This window comes from Culex pipiens, chromosome 2, assembly GCF_016801865.2.
Source record: "Culex pipiens pallens isolate TS chromosome 2, TS_CPP_V2, whole genome shotgun sequence".
Lineage (NCBI taxonomy): Eukaryota > Metazoa > Arthropoda > Insecta > Diptera > Culicidae > Culex > Culex pipiens.
Genome location: NC_068938.1, coordinates 150,007,701 through 150,028,502, shown reverse-complemented (window position 1 = coordinate 150,028,502; position 20,802 = coordinate 150,007,701). Strand labels below are relative to the sequence as shown.

Sequence of the window (20,802 nt, the reverse complement as noted above, 5' to 3'; positions counted from 1 at the left end):
TTTTGAAGTACTTCTCTAAACTTCATAATATTAACTAGGGTCTTGTGGGACCCAAAGACGGATCGAATGAGACCAAAACGGTCCAAATCAGGTCAGCCAGCCCGGAGATAATCGAGTGCATTTTTTTGGGTGCACGGACTCACACTCAGGGACACGCACAGACATTTGTTCAGAATTTGATTCTGAGTCGATAGGTATATGTGAAGGTGGGTCTACGAGGTCGAATAAAGAAGTTCATTTTTCGAGTGATTTTATAGCCTTTCCTCATTTAGGTGAGGAAGGCAAAAACTGGTCATCATCAAAACAATGAAAAAATACTTGAGAAAGTATTTTTTTTAAATTTTCATGAACTTTTGAAAAGTTTATTGAAAGAATATGGAACTAAAAAGTAAGTATTTTTTTCCCATGACTAATGAAGAGTATCAGGGCCGCATTTACAAAGCGGATTCAGTGGCTATTTCTTAACTTAATGTTAAAATGTTTAGGTTGATGTTAACATTCCACACAGAAAAAAAAATGATGGTAATATTCATCAGGAAATGGTGACAGATTTTGTGGCAAAAAAAATGATAAATTTTACCCCAGAAAATGATGAATTTTCATCAGTTTTTGATGAATATTCATCAGGTTCACATTTTTACACATTTTTATGTAATATTACTCAAAAAAAGAGGTAATATTCAACCTACCAAATTTTCAACATTTCAAAATTCAACTTTTTTTTCTGTGCATAGGTGGCCTCCCTAAGGTGTCATGATAAGGTGCAGCTTGTGATGATACACTACCTCCCCTTTACTAAGCAATCGAATCATGAAGGGAAAAGATTACCAGTTGTTTTGGTCCGAGCCGGGATTTGAACCCCGATCTACCGTTTACGAGGCAGAAGGTTACCACTAGGCTACGAGGCTCGGTTACAATATGGAACTAGTTTGAATTCATTTGTAGAAAAAATAAATACAGCTCATTTTTGAAAACTATTACAAAAATATTCAACTTCTGCTCATGATTCAATTAAAAAATGAAAATTCACAATTTTTTTAAGACACCCCATTCCTCATAAATTGCTCATGTCTAAAAGAACGTAAAACTAACAAAAATATAAAAAATATTATCTTAAACAAATTACTGCAAAAAAATCCGAAAAAGTGTATGTAGGGACTTTTTTTTATAATATGGAGTTATTCAGCACAATTTAAAGGAATTATTTTTTTTCGATAAACATATTTGAATTTTAGTTTTTGTCAGATATATTTCCAAACACCTGCAAAAATGAAATCTAACGATATAAAAATTGCTGTTGTATCTTTTCAAAAAAAATTCCATGGATTCAAAGATATACTTAGCTTTAAAGGTTCAAAAAAAGTACCGATACAGATTTATATTTTTTACAAAAATGCATTGGGTTTCTATATAGAATTCTATAGGGAATTCCTCACCGGTTGAGAAAGACTGTGTTAGAGGATTCGATTCTTTGCGAACGGTTGAATCACCGACACCGACGTAACACTCAAGTAAAAAAGTTGACCCTTCTTTGAATCACCCCTCCGGTAAGTCCGGTGAGCTGTCAAACGGTTTTTCGAAAAATGTATCAGCAAGGCAACACTGATTCTATTTTGTTTGTAAACACAAATCAGCTGATTCATTCATAAACTACGATTTGTTTGCAAACAATGGGTCAAGCAGTGTTGCGAAATGTATTTTTATCGGCAAGGGGTGATTCCAAGGAAGTAACTAGGGTGAGTTGTGCTGGGACACATTTCAGCAGATTTGTTACATGAAGTATTACGTCGGTGTCGGTGGTTGAATAATTTTACAAGACTACACTCAAACAAGATTACCCATCAAATTCATCAAAAACTTTATCAAATCTCGCAACTCCCTTTTCATCTAACCCTCAACACACCACTGCCACGCACCGTTACCATAACACGTTCAGCTTCGCCATCCCTCACAAGTCAGATGTAACGTGTTCAGCACCCATCTGCTCATGTTCAAAACGTCAATCCACTCTCACCACTACCACTAACATCATAGCTCCCCCAACCAACGTCTGAGACCGAGCCGAACTTCGGATCTACGTTCAGCTCAGTCCAGTTCGGTGTTCGCTAGTCGCTAGTCGCGCGCGAGGGTGGTTATCGTTACGGTCGTAGAACTCAGCACAGCAGTGTGAAGTGCGAGGTGAAGCCAAGTGAAGGTAGAGTTCGTGGCTGACCCCTGTAGATTGGGTACCAATTGGGCCGCCCCCCTTTGCTAACTGAACCAATACCAACGATATCTCGCTTTGTGGGTTGTGTGGTATTGTCGTGGAAGGTTTTTGCAGACTTGGACGGGTAGCTGAACGTCTCGTCGCGGGATCGCGCTGGATAAGGAAGTGCTGGAAGAAGTTGTCTCTCCAGCGAGGGGTTCGTGAAGAGTGAGTGTGGAGCTGGCGAGTAGACGGAATTGATGTGTCCGTAGTCTGGTTCCCCCCTGTGTACTTGTACGTGTACGTGAGTGTGTGCAATTGAAAGTAATGGCGAATGCTACTGGTGGTGCTGTGGTGCTTAAAAGTGCACTTTTTCTGCTGATCTTGCTGGCCGACTGCTGTCGTGTGAACTATGCGGAAGGTGAGTTCTTTGGGCGAACGTTTCGTGGGCACGGGGGTTACGTGTAGCTTGCTGCTGTCTCGTCCAGCTGAGGATTTGCTGAACAAAACCAGCTTCAACGGGAAGTGTGGGAAGCAGCGGCTAGTGTGTGGAGCTGTGCAAGTGCACTTTTCCAAACTAGTCTGCTGGGGTCGTCTTATTTTCAACCACCACTAGTTGGTTTTGCGTGGTGAAATGTTCTTAAAATATAAGAAGTGTGAAATTTTCTTCGTTTTCTTCTCCGATGGCCAACTAGCTGGCTCAGATGGTTGTTGTTGTTTTGTTATTCACGCAGCAGTAAAAGCAAAGAAACCAACAAAACCAATAAAAGAGTGTATCGCAATCCGCCAGAGCGAGAAGGAATGTCTCGTACTACGTAACAGCAGCGGACTCGCTGAACGAGCCTACCTTCTTCTGGTCGGTGGTGTGCGCAATCTACGCAATAGTTGGATATAGAGGAATCGAACGCATACACCGGCATCCGCAGCAAGAAAGAGAGGTTTCAGGAGATTCGAGAGTGTATACAAGGCTGAAGGAAACGTGTTGCCTGTGAGCCTGAGAGTAGTCGGACAGTCCGTCAACCACCACCTTCAACTCCTCACCGGGAAATGCACCTCCCAACCCCTGCTGATTGTCAGTCGACTGATATCAGGCAGACTCAAAGTCATGCGATACGTATCGATTTCTAGTCGTCTCGTCCAGCTATCCTGGCGTGCCGGAAACACGAAATCAAGGACAAACAACAGGGATTGCTGACTGAGTTGCATGTTCCATGATAACCCACTATACAGTCTATGGTGTGAAGCAGGGAGGCGTCCCACAGTGATGCATATTTTATATCGGAAACGTTGGTGGTTATAGTAGACTTGATTTGCGTCTGAAAGAATCGATAAGCATACATTTTACAAGATATATGAACAGATTATTAAGTTAACAACGTTGTACTTTAAAACACACATTTGAAACAAATGTTTACAAACATTTAAATTAGAAACTAACTTGAAAACGTTTAATTAGCACTTTAGATTCTCATAAGATCTGAATCATATACTCGAATGAAACAACATAGAGTCAAAAGCAATCTTATCTCTGTAAAATGCTTTCGATTTTCATTGTAAAATGAGGTCATTCGTCATACAATCGTGAGAACCTTTTGTTTACTAAATGTGTAGTTGATTCGATATCTGCTTTGCACAGAATTGATCATTTCGTTTGTTCTTCGTCTAGACGCTTCAATACTTGTAGTTAAACATTGAAGAGAGTAAACCTTTTGATTGATGTAGGAAAATTGATGATTGGATATACATATCTCAACAAATAAGAAAAACACTTCCAAGATTGGCTATACAATGTTTTACTTGTTTAAATTTTGTTCATAGAGTTGTTCATCTTCAACACATATAAAAATAAGTTATATATCACCTTATTTAAGCTGATATCTGTTAACCGCACAAACTTAAAAACAATAAGAGAATATTTTTATTTATTGTTTCACGATAAAAAGAACGACCAAAAGTATTTTTGTATATTTTGTTTACGTGAATGAAAAAGGCTAGTTGAAAAAGATGAGACTCATAATGTAGTCCTACACATAATTGTCCCATGTAATTTTTGGACGATTCTGACTTTTTATTATTGTTATCATAATCAAGTAAGTAAACTGTTTCCAAACTACTCTTTCTTTTTTTACCTTTAATGCCAATTATGATCGTCAGTTGTAAACTATTTACCGCGACACCAAAGCTATAATTAAAAATAACTTCAATAATACACTCAACCCCCGGTGGTTGGTCACTTTTTCGTTTGACACTTTTTCAGTTTGTATCCCGTTGGTTGGTCAAAGTCAAACTAAAAAGTGACGAACTGTCACTTTTTACACGGCGCTCACGCACACTATCAAAACAAACGTTTGATAGTGTGCGTGAACTCCGTGTAAAAGGGGTGTCAAACTAAAAAGTGATCCCGTTCGTTTGACAACAGTTGGTGTCAAACCATCGGGGTTTGAGTGTAATTGATTGGTGATGGGTTCGATTCCTGTCTGGCTCGGCAAAGTCAGATCCCTTAAAAGAGCAATAATGCTCACTGTGAATACTGACCGGTAGGGGGTGGGGATATGCAATCCAGAGGTCGTGAGTTCGATTCTCGTACCAGGATGATGACGTAGGGGAAATAACCCTTTTCTCAGCCTATTTCTATTATCGGCCTATCAGCACTTTGATCATGATTTACAACTTTCATAAAGTGTTTTTGACTGTTCCAAAGTAACAAACAGCTCAAATACAAGTTAGCAAGCATCTTTCCATTATTGACGTATCCACAAATGTTGATTTAATAGCGAAAAACTGCAAAAGTGATGAGAATTGGTCGAACGGCTTAGAGTGATTAAAATGGGTATATTTCCCCTATTAAAAAAAACTTGAGCGTGGTCCACTGGCCGGCAGCGAATTTATGGGAAACTACTATTCTTTGTATCAGACTTGATTTACAATGATACAGCTTCGCTTATTAGTCCCGGATATTAGGTGGTTTTAGCCTTCGCTCTGCTTTCAATGACCCATTTCATAATGGCAGAGAACCTAGCGTTGGGCTGTGACAAAATCACTCATACGACATTTTTATATCTTTTGTGGCGATGGCACTACCTAATTTGCTGTTTAAAAACACCCTGAACATACAAAAAACACGAAAAGAGTTAAACGTGTCTCAAATATAATGTCATCTTCAGCGATTCCTAATGATAAATTGGTAGTTATAAGTATTAGTAATAAGTAACGCTTGTAGATGGATGATTTATGGGAAGGTCTGGAGTACTGGTCCCGCCCGTGTGGATCAATCGGACCGCGCACTAGATTCACAATCCAGATGTTGCTATTTCGAATCCCGCGGCGGGCGCTCTAAAAATTCTAAGTGTAAAAATGGGTATCCGGCGCTCCGTGCCGTACTAAAAACACTTAGGAGCCCAGGGCGGCGAAGTCCTTGTAGTTGAAAGGAAGACACTAGTGGTCAACTTCGTGTTTTTTTCTGGAATACGCCATTGGCAAGCCATGTTCCCAACGGTACAGAAATATTATTCTCAAATTGGTAAATAATCACATTATAATTAGTTTACTTAGGTTTGGAACTCCTTTCAGTTATATGTTAGAATAACTTAAGTTAAAAACTTTTGCATAAAACTGTTAGAAATAGTTGAAAAAAAAGCTAAAAACAAAAAAATAAGCTAAGCAGTTACAATAAAATTTTCTCGAAAATGGAAACAGTCTAGTATACTTGCACTAAGATAAATCACCCCATCACGACCAAATCTATCACACACATAACTTTTCATCAACACTGCACATCGCCGAGGCGGCGCTACCGGGTTTCTGCACTCTCCTGCACACCACTACCAAACCAAATCAGCAGAGTCTGGTTGAGTGTTGTGTGTGTGTGTGTATGAAAAACGTGGAACGTGGTACCTTAATGAAAACATCCATCCACCGACCTGATCAGATGCTAATGAATTCAAAGTCGAAGTGTGTAGGTGCCTCATTTTTTTTCTTCTTTTTGCGCGCTCGTTCAAATCCATAGAGAGCCGCACTATCATCAGCCAGGCAGTCCGAGCAAAGCCGGTAGGTACCTTGCACTAAGACAACCACCAAGAACCAAGACGTTGAAGCTGTCATCATCGTTAGAGACGTCCGTCGTCGTCGTCGTCAGCGGTGGCGTTTGCGTTTTAGCTTACACACGTACGACTAAGGTATAGCAAAATGCTTGAACTAAATTGGTTGCTCTCCTGGATTTACCGTTGGTACAGCTGAGGTTTTTGCTTCCGAACCACTTTGAGATGGGGAAAATTTAAACTAGTTGAATGGAAACATTGAACTAATCGATAGTTTTAGGTCTTCGATGGCACATCTAAGTGAGTGCACTTCCATCGGGCACCTAATGTTGACTCTCATCAGTTAGACTCAAAAAGCAACCTGTCGCATCACTTATTCTTCCTCAATTAAAATTATGAAGATTCACACGTCGAAAGAGTTGTTTAAAATATTTTTCAAAAACTAACCTCATCCACCTATGTGGTTGGTGCCTTCCTCACTCTTTACTTAATGATCTGAAGTCATGAAAATGTACAAATTACATGAATATCACTTAAGTGGTCATAACATGAAACAGGGTTGCCAGATTTTCTATCTTTTGGACTCGCTGGAAAGGTATTTCGAATACCTTATCAACGATGGGTAGTAATTTACCCACAGGAAAGTGAGATCCGGCTTCAAAAAAGTACAAAAATATGGCTTAAATTGTCATAACTTGAGACAGGGTTGTCAGATCTTCAAGTTTTTAGACTTCTTTGGAAGGTCTTGCATTTATCTACGCAAGGATAGGTTGAATGAAGGATCCGGTATTTTTTTTATACATATATGTGAGATCTAGTACACAAACATCACTTAAGTGCTTAACTTACTTGAGACAGAGTTGCCAGATCTTCCTACTTTTGATTTCGTTGAAAAGGCCTTTCAAGTACCTATCCAATAATGTATAATATCGCCACTTATCTAACATCCGAATTATGCGAAACACAATTTGAGCCTAACATTTCACAAGGGCACATAACTTTTGTAAACAATAGTATATCCCTTTCACTCGAATGACAATGTACATAAGGTGTGAAAGGGACACACTCTTGTTTTAAAAAGTTATGTGCCCTAATGAAATGGCAAGCACGAATTTTATACATAACTTTTGAACTACAAATCAAAACTTAAGAGGCAGTTTTTGTAAATATTGCTCGGTTTGTTCTAGAGGTCGTATCGAGGTGCTCCGATTTGAATGAAACTTTCAGCGTTTGTTTGTCTATACATGAGATGAACTCATGCCAAATATGGGCCCTCTACGACAAAGGGAAGTGGGGTAAAACGGGCATTGAAGTTTGAGGTCCAAAAAACATAAAAAATCTTAAAATTGCTCGCATTTCAGTAAAACTTCATCAATTCCAACTCTCTTAGATGCATTCGAAAGGTCTTTTGAAGCACTTCAAAATGAGCCATAGACATCCAGGATTGGTTTGACTTTTTCTCATAGCTTTTGCAAATTACTGTTAAAAATGGATTTTTTTAAAACCTTAATAACTTTTTCCAACAGCCTCCAACACCCATACTCCTATAGGTCAAAAGTTAGGGAATTTCATGGACTATAAGCCTACGGTAATAACTTTTTGGCCAATCGCAGTTTTTCTCATAGTTTTTCGATTTTTCTACAACAAACATTTTACAACGTTAGTTTTTGCCCTGTAGCCTTCCATAGCGGCACTTTTTGGTCTCAATTTTGTCATATTCGGAATCCTTGGAAAATTTCACGTAAGTTAGAAGTATTGGAGTTGTAAATTTCATTTAAAAAATAATTAGATAAAACATTTTTGAAAAAAGAAATAGATCTTATTTACCATTTGATCAATACGTCAAATGCTGTATCAAGTAGGCGAAAACCTGTTTTACCCCTAATCCAACAAATATTTTAATTCATTCTAAATGGCAATTTTTCCAATCAAATTTACAACTTCAATACTTCTAACTTACGTGAAATTGTCCGAGGATTCCGAATATGACATATTTGAGACCAAAAAGTGCTGCTATGGCGGCCTACAGGGCAAAAATTAACGCTGTAAAATGTTTGTTGTAGAAAAATCGAAAAACTATGAGAAAAACTGCAATTGGCCAAAAAGTTAATACAGTAGGCTTATAGTCCATGTAATTACCTATCTTTTGACCTATAGGAGTATGGGTGTTGGAGGCTGTTGGAAAAAGTTATTAAGGTTTTAAAAAAAATCATTTTTAACAGTAATTTTCAAAAGCTATGAGAAAAAGTTAAACCAATCCTGGATGTCTATGGCTCATTTTGAAGTGCTTCAAAAGACCTTTCGAATGCATCTAAGAGAGTTGGAATTGATGAAGTTTTACTGAAATGCGAGCAATTTTAAGATTTTTTATGTTTTTTGGACCTCAAACTTCAAAGCCCGTTTTACCCCACTTCCCTTTGTCGTAGAGGGCCATGGCATGAGTTCATCTCATGTATAGACAAACAAACGCTGAAAGTTTCATCCAAATCGGAGTACCTCGATACGACCTGTTACACATTGGTGAAAAACTCGCTCTTAAAAAAAGTGACGTTAGGATTGTGGTTTGGTTGAGCGTTTTAGCAGAATGCATTACTATGAATACAAAGAGATACGTATTTCGTATCGTAGACGAAATACGTATCTATCAAGATATAATTAATATAGCGGAATTTAAAGGAACAACTCGTCTCTTTGTATTCATAGTGACGTTAGGACCCTAGACCGAGTTGAATGCGACCCGTTTGAACAAAATCAGTCCAGCCAGTGCTAAGAAAACTAAGTGACAATTTTGACAGACAGACAGGCATTTGCATAATTTTTGAGTCGATATGTATACATGAAGGTGGGTCTACGATCTTTCTGTAAAAAGTTTTGTGTAGGAACTGGATGTTTTATTTTATTATTATTTATCTGAAAGGCATTCCAGAGACCATTTTTCGATGTATAGGTAATTTTTTTTGAAAATATTTAATAGTGTTGCAAAAGTGCCAAAAATCTGTAAAATTAAAAAAAAAATTGAACACTTAATCGAATCATCTAAACAACAGTAAGTAACCAAAGCAACGAAAATGACCCAACAATTCATGTAGAAACATACACTAATAATTAACTAGCCTGGTCCAAGTGATGTCTTACAAGAAGCAAAACAAATCAGTCTTATTACTTCTGTGACACAAGAATGCAATAGTACATACGACGACACTCGAAAAAACGCAACGACGATGCAGATCTTGGCACACACATAGCGAGCGCACTGGTGCGTTTATTAATTCCATTTCAGCACAACCAGAAGCAAGAGACACAAAAGACAAAGAAGAAGAAAACGAAAAGAAGAAAAATGAAGTGTAATCATCGCACAGATCTCCAGGGTTAATTGAGCGAATGAAACTTTGTACGACGACTACGACCGTCATCATCGAAAAGTCGCGCACATACACAGACGCAAGGGTGTGTCGACTTATCTTCTAGACTTGATTTAGAGGCGCGTTTGCAACACTTGAACTTAGTATTAGAGGAGAGAAAAAAAAAACATGAATGTAAACAAAAGACAGAGTTATCGAGCAAGAGACTTGAATTCAGTGCGTGATGCATCGTAATCGGTCTAATCGTTTCGAGGAAGCTGAATTATGGTGCAAGATTCCTCCTGCTATTAGAGACCACAAGATGCACCACATTGCATTGCGAGGAAGAAAGTAAAAGCTGCATACAATAGAAATTAGCTAGACAGAGCTGCGCTCTGTGTGTGCGATGTGCACGTCTGAAATACACAGAGTTAATAGACCTACTCACACACTCACACGAGCGGCTAAGATTGATAGATTGGATAGAAAGGAGAAAAAATAATCGTGGATGCAACAATAGCACGAACAATGGCCTCAGGATGTGTGGTTGTGTGTATGGAGTGCATATATTACACTGCGGTGAATGAATGCTTTATCGTCTATGAAAATCGAATGGGATTAACTGAAGGCTTGGATTGTGTCTTTTATTTTTCTGCTTATTTTCCAATTTTGAAATTTTATGATTTTCATTAAACAAGGATAGTTTAACATAACCAATTTTTTATCTGTTTTGTTTTGTTAGTTCTTTTTGATTTTTTTCAAACTGCAATTAAACTTTTCAAATCTGATAATTCAAATCAATGCTCTGAAAGGTATAATTTCCGGTGAGCCATTTGGCGGGCATGTATATTTTAGAACAAAAACATTAAAATTTTGATTCAGAATGCATCAATAAAAATAAATCTATATCTTGTTTGTAGAAAGGTTTTACATATCTTAATTCATCATTCATTTACATTTACTATTTTTGGGCTCTATATGCAGAACCATCAGTGACAGTCATTGCAACAAGAGTGAATTCCACCTGCTACGACCTTAAAACAGGGGTCCTCAGAGTTTTTTTTTAAATTCCTAATTTGAATCCACATATGCATCATCACATCACATCTGACCCGCAAAGATGTGAAAAATTGTTTATTTGATAAAATGAAATAACAATAGAATCATTAGAACTAAAAAAGACTATTATCGTCATATCAATATAAAACATCAAAAAATGACATTTCAAATTGTAAAAAAATGATAAAAATCAATGAAACTAAAAACAATTGAAAAACAGTGCTTTTTATATTCCTTAACAAACATTGAAATCAGGTTATACAATATTTTTGTAAGAAGTTTATATAGGGGAGAGTGGTGAGACTTGATCCCCGGGGACACTTGATCCTTAGCCTGTATCTTGTCAGCATGTGGGTAAAACAATTAGCTTTATTCTAGAAAGTTGTGCGAAATTAACTAAAACTCATTGTAGAAAACAAAGAAAAAAAAAATAAAAAATGTTTAGATTGAGTTACACACATTTTTCTAGAACGAGCTGCAAAAAATTTCCAAGAGATCTTTTTTTCTTTGTTTTGATATGTAAAGAAAACACTCAAAAATTATTCAAAAAAATATTTTTTATACATGAATTGTTTGATAAACTTATCAACTCCAAAACCCTAACGCATTTGATGTTAAATTTATCGTCATACTATTTTTACAATCAATTGTTTAAAAAAGTGCGTTTGGGGAGACTTGATCCCTGCATTTTTACAGTCACTGGAATCAGCCTCAAGATTAATTCATTGGGCTGGGTTTTCATACATAGTTTCCTTTAGTATAGTTGTACATAACTTACTGCAGTTTGAACTTTTTTTCAAAAGTTTTGTAAACACAAATTTCCAGCTTTTGTAAACATGCCTAATTTTGGTATTTTAAAATAATATTTTAAGTTTTTAAATATTTTACATACTTAACTTGTAATAATTTGAACACAAACGTACAGGTTTTATGTGAAAGTGCTGTAACTTATAAAAATTCTAAATTTTGGATGAATATGAAAAAAATTGCTTAAGATTTCTTCAAAATGTTGAAAGGGGGATCAAACATTTTTAAAATGCCGGTTTAAAATATTTTTTAAAACGCTTGGCATGATTCGAAGAGTTCATCTGATGAAACACCCTTATTAGCCAAACATAGATGAATGTTCAAGCTTTCAATTCATGCAAGAAGTTTATATTTTTGTGAGAAATTGACAGAGTTATGGTTTTTTTTAAATGTGTGACACATACCTAGAAAAAAACCGTAATTATTTTTTTTTAAGTTAGTGCAACTATAATTATAAATTATTTTTTACCTATCAATTTCAATAAAATTTTAAAAAATCTGCCTGAATCAGATGTTAGGCACTCAGATTCTCAGTCCAAACGTCATGAATTCAAAACCCGAGGTGGAAGGAAGTTTAGCAAAGTACTTCAAAAGTTATGCTAAAAAACTGATTCCATAGAAGTTGAAACGATACAAAAAGGGTGTTTTTTGCAAAAAAGCATGTCATTTTTAGAAAGGAAAGATTTTGGAAATACTTTACAAACGCTTTTAGAATGCTTTTTTAATTGATTTTAGGAGGATGGCACCAATAACTGAGGTGATTTAAGTAACGTTTTTATATATATATATATATCTATATATATAAAAAATTTCGACGGTTTTGTTCGAACGCGCATCAGTTGATAACGGAAAGTTGGATCAGAGCGCTCTTTGCTGCGTTGGGTTCGTATAAGCCCAAGGAAGGTTCTTACGCAAAAAGTGACAACTTTGGCCACTCTGGAACCGATTCCGGAAGATCTGCCGATTGTATGGAAAAAGTTGCGTAAAATCAAATTTTGATCACAGGAGGCTGAATAAGCATACAAGCTAAAAACGTCAAAAAGCGAAAAAAAATTACAAGACGAAGTTTGTCGGGTAAGGCTTGTATATATATATATATATATATATATATATATATATATATATATATATATATATATATATATATATATATATACAGCAATTCCCCACGAAAACAGCATGGAAAAAAACAAAAGTGCTCGGATCGGGCTCAATTTTTTTCTGAGGGTTCCCTGGCCGAAATAATTAGACCCGTATTTTTTTGTTTGGCCATTAGGGTGACCTACGCCGTGTTAGGGTGGTCTGAAAAATGGCCATTTTCGTCGATTTTCGCAAAAACCACTTTTTTTGAAAAATCATAACTCCTCGCCATTTCAACCGATTTCAATTGTCTTATACGCAAATGAAAGGTGATAAGTTGGCCTTTCAAAGAAAAATAATAAGAAGTTTCAAAAATCTAGCCTAACATATGAAAAGGTCGAATGAAACTTTAAAATGCCGTTTTGACGGTGTCTGGACCAAAGAGCCTATGTCTGAAAATATTTTTATCGGATTCCCCGGACATGGGAGGATTCCCCGGAAAATGGGAGGAGTTCATTAACAGAATTCCGAGATATGATTTTTTGAAAATAAAATCCGTGTTTTTCGACGCGCCGCGCGCAAAAACCGGAAAATGACAAAATCGGCAAAAAATCAACTTTTTTCACTAAAACTGCGATAACTTAAAAATTTCAGGTACCAAAATTTTTGTAATTGAAAGACGCAACTTTTGGTACCCAGACATGTATAGGTCATCGCTGAATCTATATATATAAAAAATTTCGATAGTTTTTCGGGTAAGGCTTGTAATATCTAAAACTTCAATGGAACATTGTTTGTACACACGGATAGAACTCTTGTAAGCGAATCCGTAAAATAGTTCAAAAACATTTGTTGTTTTCGAAATCGCTGAAGTTTTTTGAACAAAATCGTTAACAATTTTCTGGATTTAGATGCATTTTTTTCTAAATCGACAACGTTTTATCTATACCACTGTGCTCTCTGGAAAAATCAGTAAGCTTATTACAAGAGCACAGAGGCGTCGATATATTTAGCCGAAAAAAACAATTGTTTCAAAAAAAGTAAATTTTTGAAAACTAGTGCACCGCTTTACTGAGAAACTGAAAAATAAAAACATAATCTGAGACAATTCCACTTTAAATTCTTGAAAAACACAAGTATATCGCCTTCTGCAATTAATGATCGATTTAAAAAATGTATAAAAAGGCTATAGAGATTTTAACTGTACCTTAAAAAATATGCCAAAAAATCAGGGAGTGGAAAATAATACTGAAAATAGACATTTTTCAGGAAATCAGCATTATTGATTATTAGGAATCCATTTTACAACGTTTTTTGTCGTATTCTTAAATTCATAAATTCATAAATTCTTAAACTCTTAAATTCTTAAGTTTTTAAATTCTTAAATTCTTAAATTCTTAAATTCTTAAATTCTTAAATTCTTAAATTCTTAAATTCTTAAATTCTTAAATTCTTAAATTCTTAAATTCTTAAATTCTTAAATTCTTAAATTCTTAAATTCTTAAATTCTTAAATTCTTAAATTCTTAAATTCTTAAATTCTTAAATTCTTAAATTCTTAAATTCTTAAATTCTTAAATTCTTAAATTCTTAAATTCTTAAATTCTTAAATTCTTAAATTCTTAAATTCTTAAATTCTTAAATTCTTAAATTCTTAAATTCTTAAATTCTTAAATTCTTAAATTCTTAAATTCTTAAATTCTTAAATTCTTAAATTCTTAAATTCTTAAATTCTTAAATTCTTAAATTCTTAAATTCTTAAATTCTTAAATTCTTAAATTCTTAAATTCTTAAATTCTTAAATTCTTAAATTCTTAAATTCTTAAATTCTTAAATTCTTAAATTCTTAAATTCTTAAATTCTTAAATTCTTAAATTCTTAAATTCTTAAATTCTTAAATTCTTAAATTCTTAAATTCTTAAATTCTTAAATTCTTAAATTCTTAAATTCTTAAATTCTTAAATTCTTAAATTCTTAAATTCTTAAATTCTTAAATTCTTAAATTCTTAAATTCTTAAATTCTTAAATTCTTAAATTCTTAAATTCTTAAATTCTTAAATTCTTAAATTCTTAAATTCTTAAATTCTTAAATTCTTAAATTCTTAAATTCTTAAATTCTTAAATTCTTAAATTCTTAAATTCTTAAATTCTTAAATTCTTAAATTCTTAAATTCTTAAATTCTTAAATTCTTAAATTCTTAAATTCTTAAATTCTTAAATTCTTAAATTCTTAAATTCTTAAATTCTTAAATTCTTAAATTCTTAAATTCTTAAATTCTTAAATTCTTAAATTCTTAAATTCTTAAATTCTTAAATTCTTAAATTCTTAAATTCTTAAATTCTTAAATTCTTAAATTCTTAAATTCTTAAATTCTTAAATTCTTAAATTCTTAAATTCTTAAATTCTTAAATTCTTAAATTCTTAAATTCTTAAATTCTTAAATTCTTAAATTCTTAAATTCTTAAATTCTTAAATTCTTAAATTCTTAAATTCTTAAATTCTTAAATTCTTAAATTCTTAAATTCTTAAATTCTTAAATTCTTAAATTCTTAAATTCTTAAATTCTTAAATTCTTAAATTCTTAAATTCTTAAATTCTTAAATTCTTAAATTCTTAAATTCTTAAATTCTTAAATTCTTAAATTCTTAAATTCTTAAATTCTTAAATTCTTAAATTCTTAAATTCTTAAATTCTTAAATTCTTAAATTCTTAAATTCTTAAATTCTTAAATTCTTAAATTCTTAAATTCTTAAATTCTTAAATTCTTAAATTCTTAAATTCTTAAATTCTTAAATTCTTAAATTCTTAAATTCTTAAATTCTTAAATTCTTAAATTCTTAAATTCTTAAATTCTTAAATTCTTAAATTCTTAAATTCTTAAATTCTTAAATTCTTAAATTCTTAAATTCTTAAATTCTTAAATTCTTAAATTCTTAAATTCTTAAATTCTTAAATTCTTAAATTCTTAAATTCTTAAATTCTTAAATTCTTAAATTCTTAAATTCTTAAATTCTTAAATTCTTAAATTCTTAAATTCTTAAATTCTTAAATTCTTAAATTCTTAAATTCTTAAATTCTTAAATTCTTAAATTCTTAAATTCTTAAATTCTTAAATTCTTAAATTCTTAAATTCTTAAATTCTTAAATTCTTAAATTCTTAAATTCTTAAATTCTTAAATTCTTAAATTCTTAAATTCTTAAATTCTTAAATTCTTAAATTCTTAAATTCTTAAATTCTTAAATTCTTAAATTCTTAAATTCTTAAATTCTTAAATTCTTAAATTCTTAAATTCTTAAATTCTTAAATTCTTAAATTCTTAAATTCTTAAATTCTTAAATTCTTAAATTCTTAAATTCTTAAATTCTTAAATTCTTAAATTCTTAAATTCTTAAATTCTTAAATTCTTAAATTCTTAAATTCTTAAATTCTTAAATTCTTAAATTCTTAAATTCTTAAATTCTTAAATTCTTAAATTCTTAAATTCTTAAATTCTTAAATTCTTAAATTCTTAAATTCTTAAATTCTTAAATTCTTAAATTCTTAAATTCTTAAATTCTTAAATTCTTAAATTCTTAAATTCTTAAATTCTTAAATTCTTAAATTCTTAAATTCTTAAATTCTTAAATTCTTAAATTCTTAAATTCTTAAATTCTTAAATTCTTAAATTCTTAAATTCTTAAATTCTTAAATTCTTAAATTCTTAAATTCTTAAATTCTTAAATTCTTAAATTCTTAAATTCTTAAATTCTTAAATTCTTAAATTCTTAAATTCTTAAATTCTTAAATTCTTAAATTCTTAAATTCTTAAATTCTTAAATTCTTAAATTCTTAAATTCTTAAATTCTTAAATTCTTAAATTCTTAAATTCTTAAATTCTTAAATTCTTAAATTCTTAAATTCTTAAATTCTTAAATTCTTAAATTCTTAAATTCTTAAATTCTTAAATTCTTAAATTCTTAAATTCTTAAATTCTTAAATTCTTAAATTCTTAAATTCTTAAATTCTTAAATTCTTAAATTCTTAAATTCTTAAATTCTTAAATTCTTAAATTCTTAAATTCTTAAATTCTTAAATTCTTAAATTCTTAAATTCTTAAATTCTTAAATTCTTAAATTCTTAAATTCTTAATTCTTAAATTCTTAAATTCTTAAATTCTTAAATTCTTAAATTCTTAAATTCTTAAATTCTTAAATTCTTAAATTCTTAAATTCTTAAATTCTTAAATTCTTAAATTCTTAAATTCTTAAATTCTTAAATTCTTAAATTCTTAAATTCTTAAATTCTTAAATTCTTAAATTCTTAAATTCTTAAATTCTTAAATTCTTAAATTCTTAAATTCTTAAATTCTTAAATTCTTAAATTCTTAAATTCTTAAATTCTTAAATTCTTAAATTCTTAAATTCTTAAATTCTTAAATTCTTAAATTCTTAAATTCTTAAATTCTTAAATTCTTAAATTCTTAAATTCTTAAATTCTTAAATTCTTAAATTCTTAAATTCTTAAATTCTTAAATTCTTAAATTCTTAAATTCTTAAATTCTTAAATTCTTAAATTCTTAAATTCTTAAATTCTTAAATTCTTAAATTCTTAAATTCTTAAATTCTTAAATTCTTAAATTCTTAAATTCTTAAATTCTTAAATTCTTAAATTCTTAAATTCTTAATTCTTAAATTCTTAAATTCTTAAATTCTTAAATTCTTAAATTCTTAAATTCTTAAATTCTTAAATTCTTAAATTCTTAAATTCTTAAATTCTTAAATTCTTAAATTCTTAAATTCTTTAATTTAAAAGTCTCTTTGATAGTCTTGAAATTTTCGATTTTTTTGTTATTTCTAAATTTCTGAATTTCTGCTTTTGATTTCTTAACATTTTCAAGCCATGAGGTTTTTTAACACTAGAATTATTTTATACTATTTTTTTTTTTAATTTTGAAATATTGAATTTTGTGTATTTGTTATTTTTTCTAAATTGCAGATTTGAAAAATTGTATTTGTATTTTTAAATTTCTGAAGTCCTAAACTTTTGCTTAAATTCCCCCTATTTAACATGCTCGATCACGTTTTAATAAATCATCTATTTAAAAAAAAATTGATTCCGGATGAAAAAAAATCGTATCACATCGTAATAAAATTATTAAAATTCGTGATATACATGAAACTTCAACATCTATTCGCCACTCTTACCTATCGATTTCGGAAAACAACCGTGCCCCCCAACATTTTGGACTAGTCGGCGCCCCTATATATATATATATATATATATATATATATATATATATATATATATATATTATATATATATATATATATATATATATATATATATATATATATATATATATATATAATATATATATATATATATATATATATATATATATATATAAATATATATATATATATATATATATATATATATATATATATATATATATATATATATATATATATATATATATATATATATATATATATATATATATATATATATATATAAATATATATATATATATATATATATATATATATATATATAATATATATATATATATATATATATATATATATATATATATATATATATATATATATATATATTATATATATATATATATATATATTATATATATATATATATATATATATATATATATATATATATATATATATATATATATATATATATATATATATATATATATATATATATATATATATATATAATATATATATATATATATATATATATATATATATATATATATATATATATATATATTATATATATATATATATATATATATATATATATATATATATATATATATATATATATATATATATATATATATATATATATATATATATATATATATAGGGGCGCCGACTAGTCCAAAATGTTGGGGGGCACGGTTGTTTTCCGAAATCGATAGGTAAGAGTGGCGAATAGATGTTGAAGTTTCATGTATATCACGAATTTTAATAATTTTATTACGATGTGATACGATTTTTTTTCATCCGGAATCAATTTTTTTTTAAATAGATGATTTATTAAAACGTGATCGAGAATGTTAAATAGGGGGAATTTAAGCAAAAGTTTAGGACTTCAGAAATTTAAAAATACAAATACAATTTTTCAAATCTGCAATTTAGAAAAAATAACAAATACACAAAATTCAATATTTCAAAATTAAAAAAAAAAATAGTATAAAATAATTCTAGTGTTAAAAAACCTCATGGCTTGAAAATGTTAAGAAATCAAAAGCAGAAATTCAGAAATTTAGAAATAACAAAAAAATCGAAAATTTCAAGACTATCAAAGAGACTTTTAAATTAAAGAATTTAAGAATTTAAGAATTTAAGAATTTAAGAATTTAAGAATTTAAGAATTTAAGAATTTAAGAATTTAAGAATTTAAGAATTTAAGAATTTAAGAATTTAAGAATTTAAGAATTTAAGAATTTAAGAATTTAAGAATTTAAGAATTTAAGAATTTAAGAATTTAAGAATTTAAGAATTTAAGAATTTAAGAATTTAAGAATTTAAGAATTTAAGAATTTAAGAATTTAAGAATTTAAGAATTTAAGAATTTAAGAATTTAAGAATTTAAGAATTTAAGAATTTAAGAATTTAAGAATTTAAGAATTTAAGAATTTAAGAATTTAAGAATTTAAGAATTTAAGAATTTAAGAATTTAAGAATTTAAGAATTTAAGAATTTAAGAATTTAAGAATTTAAGAATTTAAGAATTTAAGAATTTAAGAATTTAAGAATTTAAGAATTTAAGAATTTAAGAATTTAAGAATTTAAGAATTTAAGAATTTAAGAATTTAAGAATTTAAGAATTTAAGAATTTAAGAATTTAAGAATTTAAGAATTTAAGAATTTAAGAATTTAAGAATTTAAGAATTTAAGAATTTAAGAATTTAAGAATTTAAGAATTTAAGAATTTAAGAATTTAAGAATTTAAGAATTTAAGAATTTAAGAATTTAAGAATTTAAGAATTTAAGAATTTAAGAATTTAAGAATTTAAGAATTTAAGAATTTAAGAATTTAAGAATTTAAGAATTTAAGAATTTAAGAATTTAAGAATTTAAGAATTTAAGAATTTAAGAATTTAAGAATTTAAGAATTTAAGAATTTAAGAATTTAAGAATTTAAGAATTTAAGAATTTAAGAATTTAAGAATTTAAGAATTTAAGAATTTAAGAATTTAAGAATTTAAGAATTTAAGAATTTAAGAATTTAAGAATTTAAGAATTTAAGAATTTAAGAATTTAAGAATTTAAGAATTTAAGAATTTAAGAATTTAAGAATTTAAGAATTTAAGAATTTAAGAATTTAAGAATTTAAGAATTTAAGAATTTAAGAATTTAAGAATTTAAGAATTTAAGAATTTAAGAATTTAAGAATTTAAGAATTTAAGAATTTAAGAATTTAAGAATTTAAGAATTTAAGAATTTAAGAATTTAAGAATTTAAGAATTTAAGAATTTAAGAATTTAAGAATTTAAGAATTTAAGAATTTAAGAATTTAAGAATTTAAGAATTTAAGAATTTAAGAATTTAAGAATTTAAGAATTTAAGAATTTAAGAATTTAAGAATTTAAGAATTTAAGAATTTAAGAATTTAAGAATTTAAGAATTTAAGAATTTAAGAATTTAAGAATTTAAGAATTTAAGAATTTAAGAATTTAAGAATTTAAGAATTTAAGAATTTAAGAATTTAAGAATTTAAGAATTTAAGAATTTAAGAATTTAAGAATTTAAGAATTTAAGAATTTAAGAATTTAAGAATTTAAGAATTTAAGAATTTAAGAATTTAAGAATTTAAGAATTTAAGAATTTAAGAATTTAAGAATTTAAGAATTTAAGAATTTAAGAATTTAAGAATTTAAGAATTTAAGAATTTAAGAATTTAAGAATTTAAGAATTTAAGAATTTAAGAATTTAAGAATTTAAGAATTTAAGAATTTAAGAATTTAAGAATTTAAGAATTTAAGAATTTAAGAATTTAAGAATTTAAGAATTTAAGAATTTAAGAATTTAAGAATTTAAGAATTTAAGAATTTAAGAATTTAAGAATTTAAGAATTTAAGAATTTAAGAATTTAAGAATTTAAGAATTTAAGAATTTAAGAATTTAAGAATTTAAGAATTTAAGAATTTAAGAATTTAAGAATTTAAGAATTTAAGAATTTAAGAATTTAAGAATTTAAGAATTTAAGAATTTAAGAATTTAAGAATTTAAGAATTTAAGAATTTAAGAATTTAAGAATTTAAGAATTTAAGAA

The 20,802-nt window shown here is 28.6% G+C and overlaps 1 protein-coding gene across 1 annotated transcript in view; it reads left to right on the top strand.

Annotated features, from left to right (window-relative positions):
- The first annotated feature begins 2,074 nt into the window (after positions 1 to 2,074).
- The window catches only part of LOC120421452 (plexin domain-containing protein 2), a 56,985-nt gene continuing 38,257 nt past the window's right edge, over positions 2,075 to 20,802 (top strand). Inside the window, exon 1 of the mRNA XM_039584664.2 lies at positions 2,075 to 2,606. Within this exon, the coding sequence (XP_039440598.1) occupies positions 2,513 to 2,606 (94 nt within the window). The 5' untranslated portion in view covers positions 2,075 to 2,512. The remainder of the gene's footprint in view (positions 2,607 to 20,802) is intronic.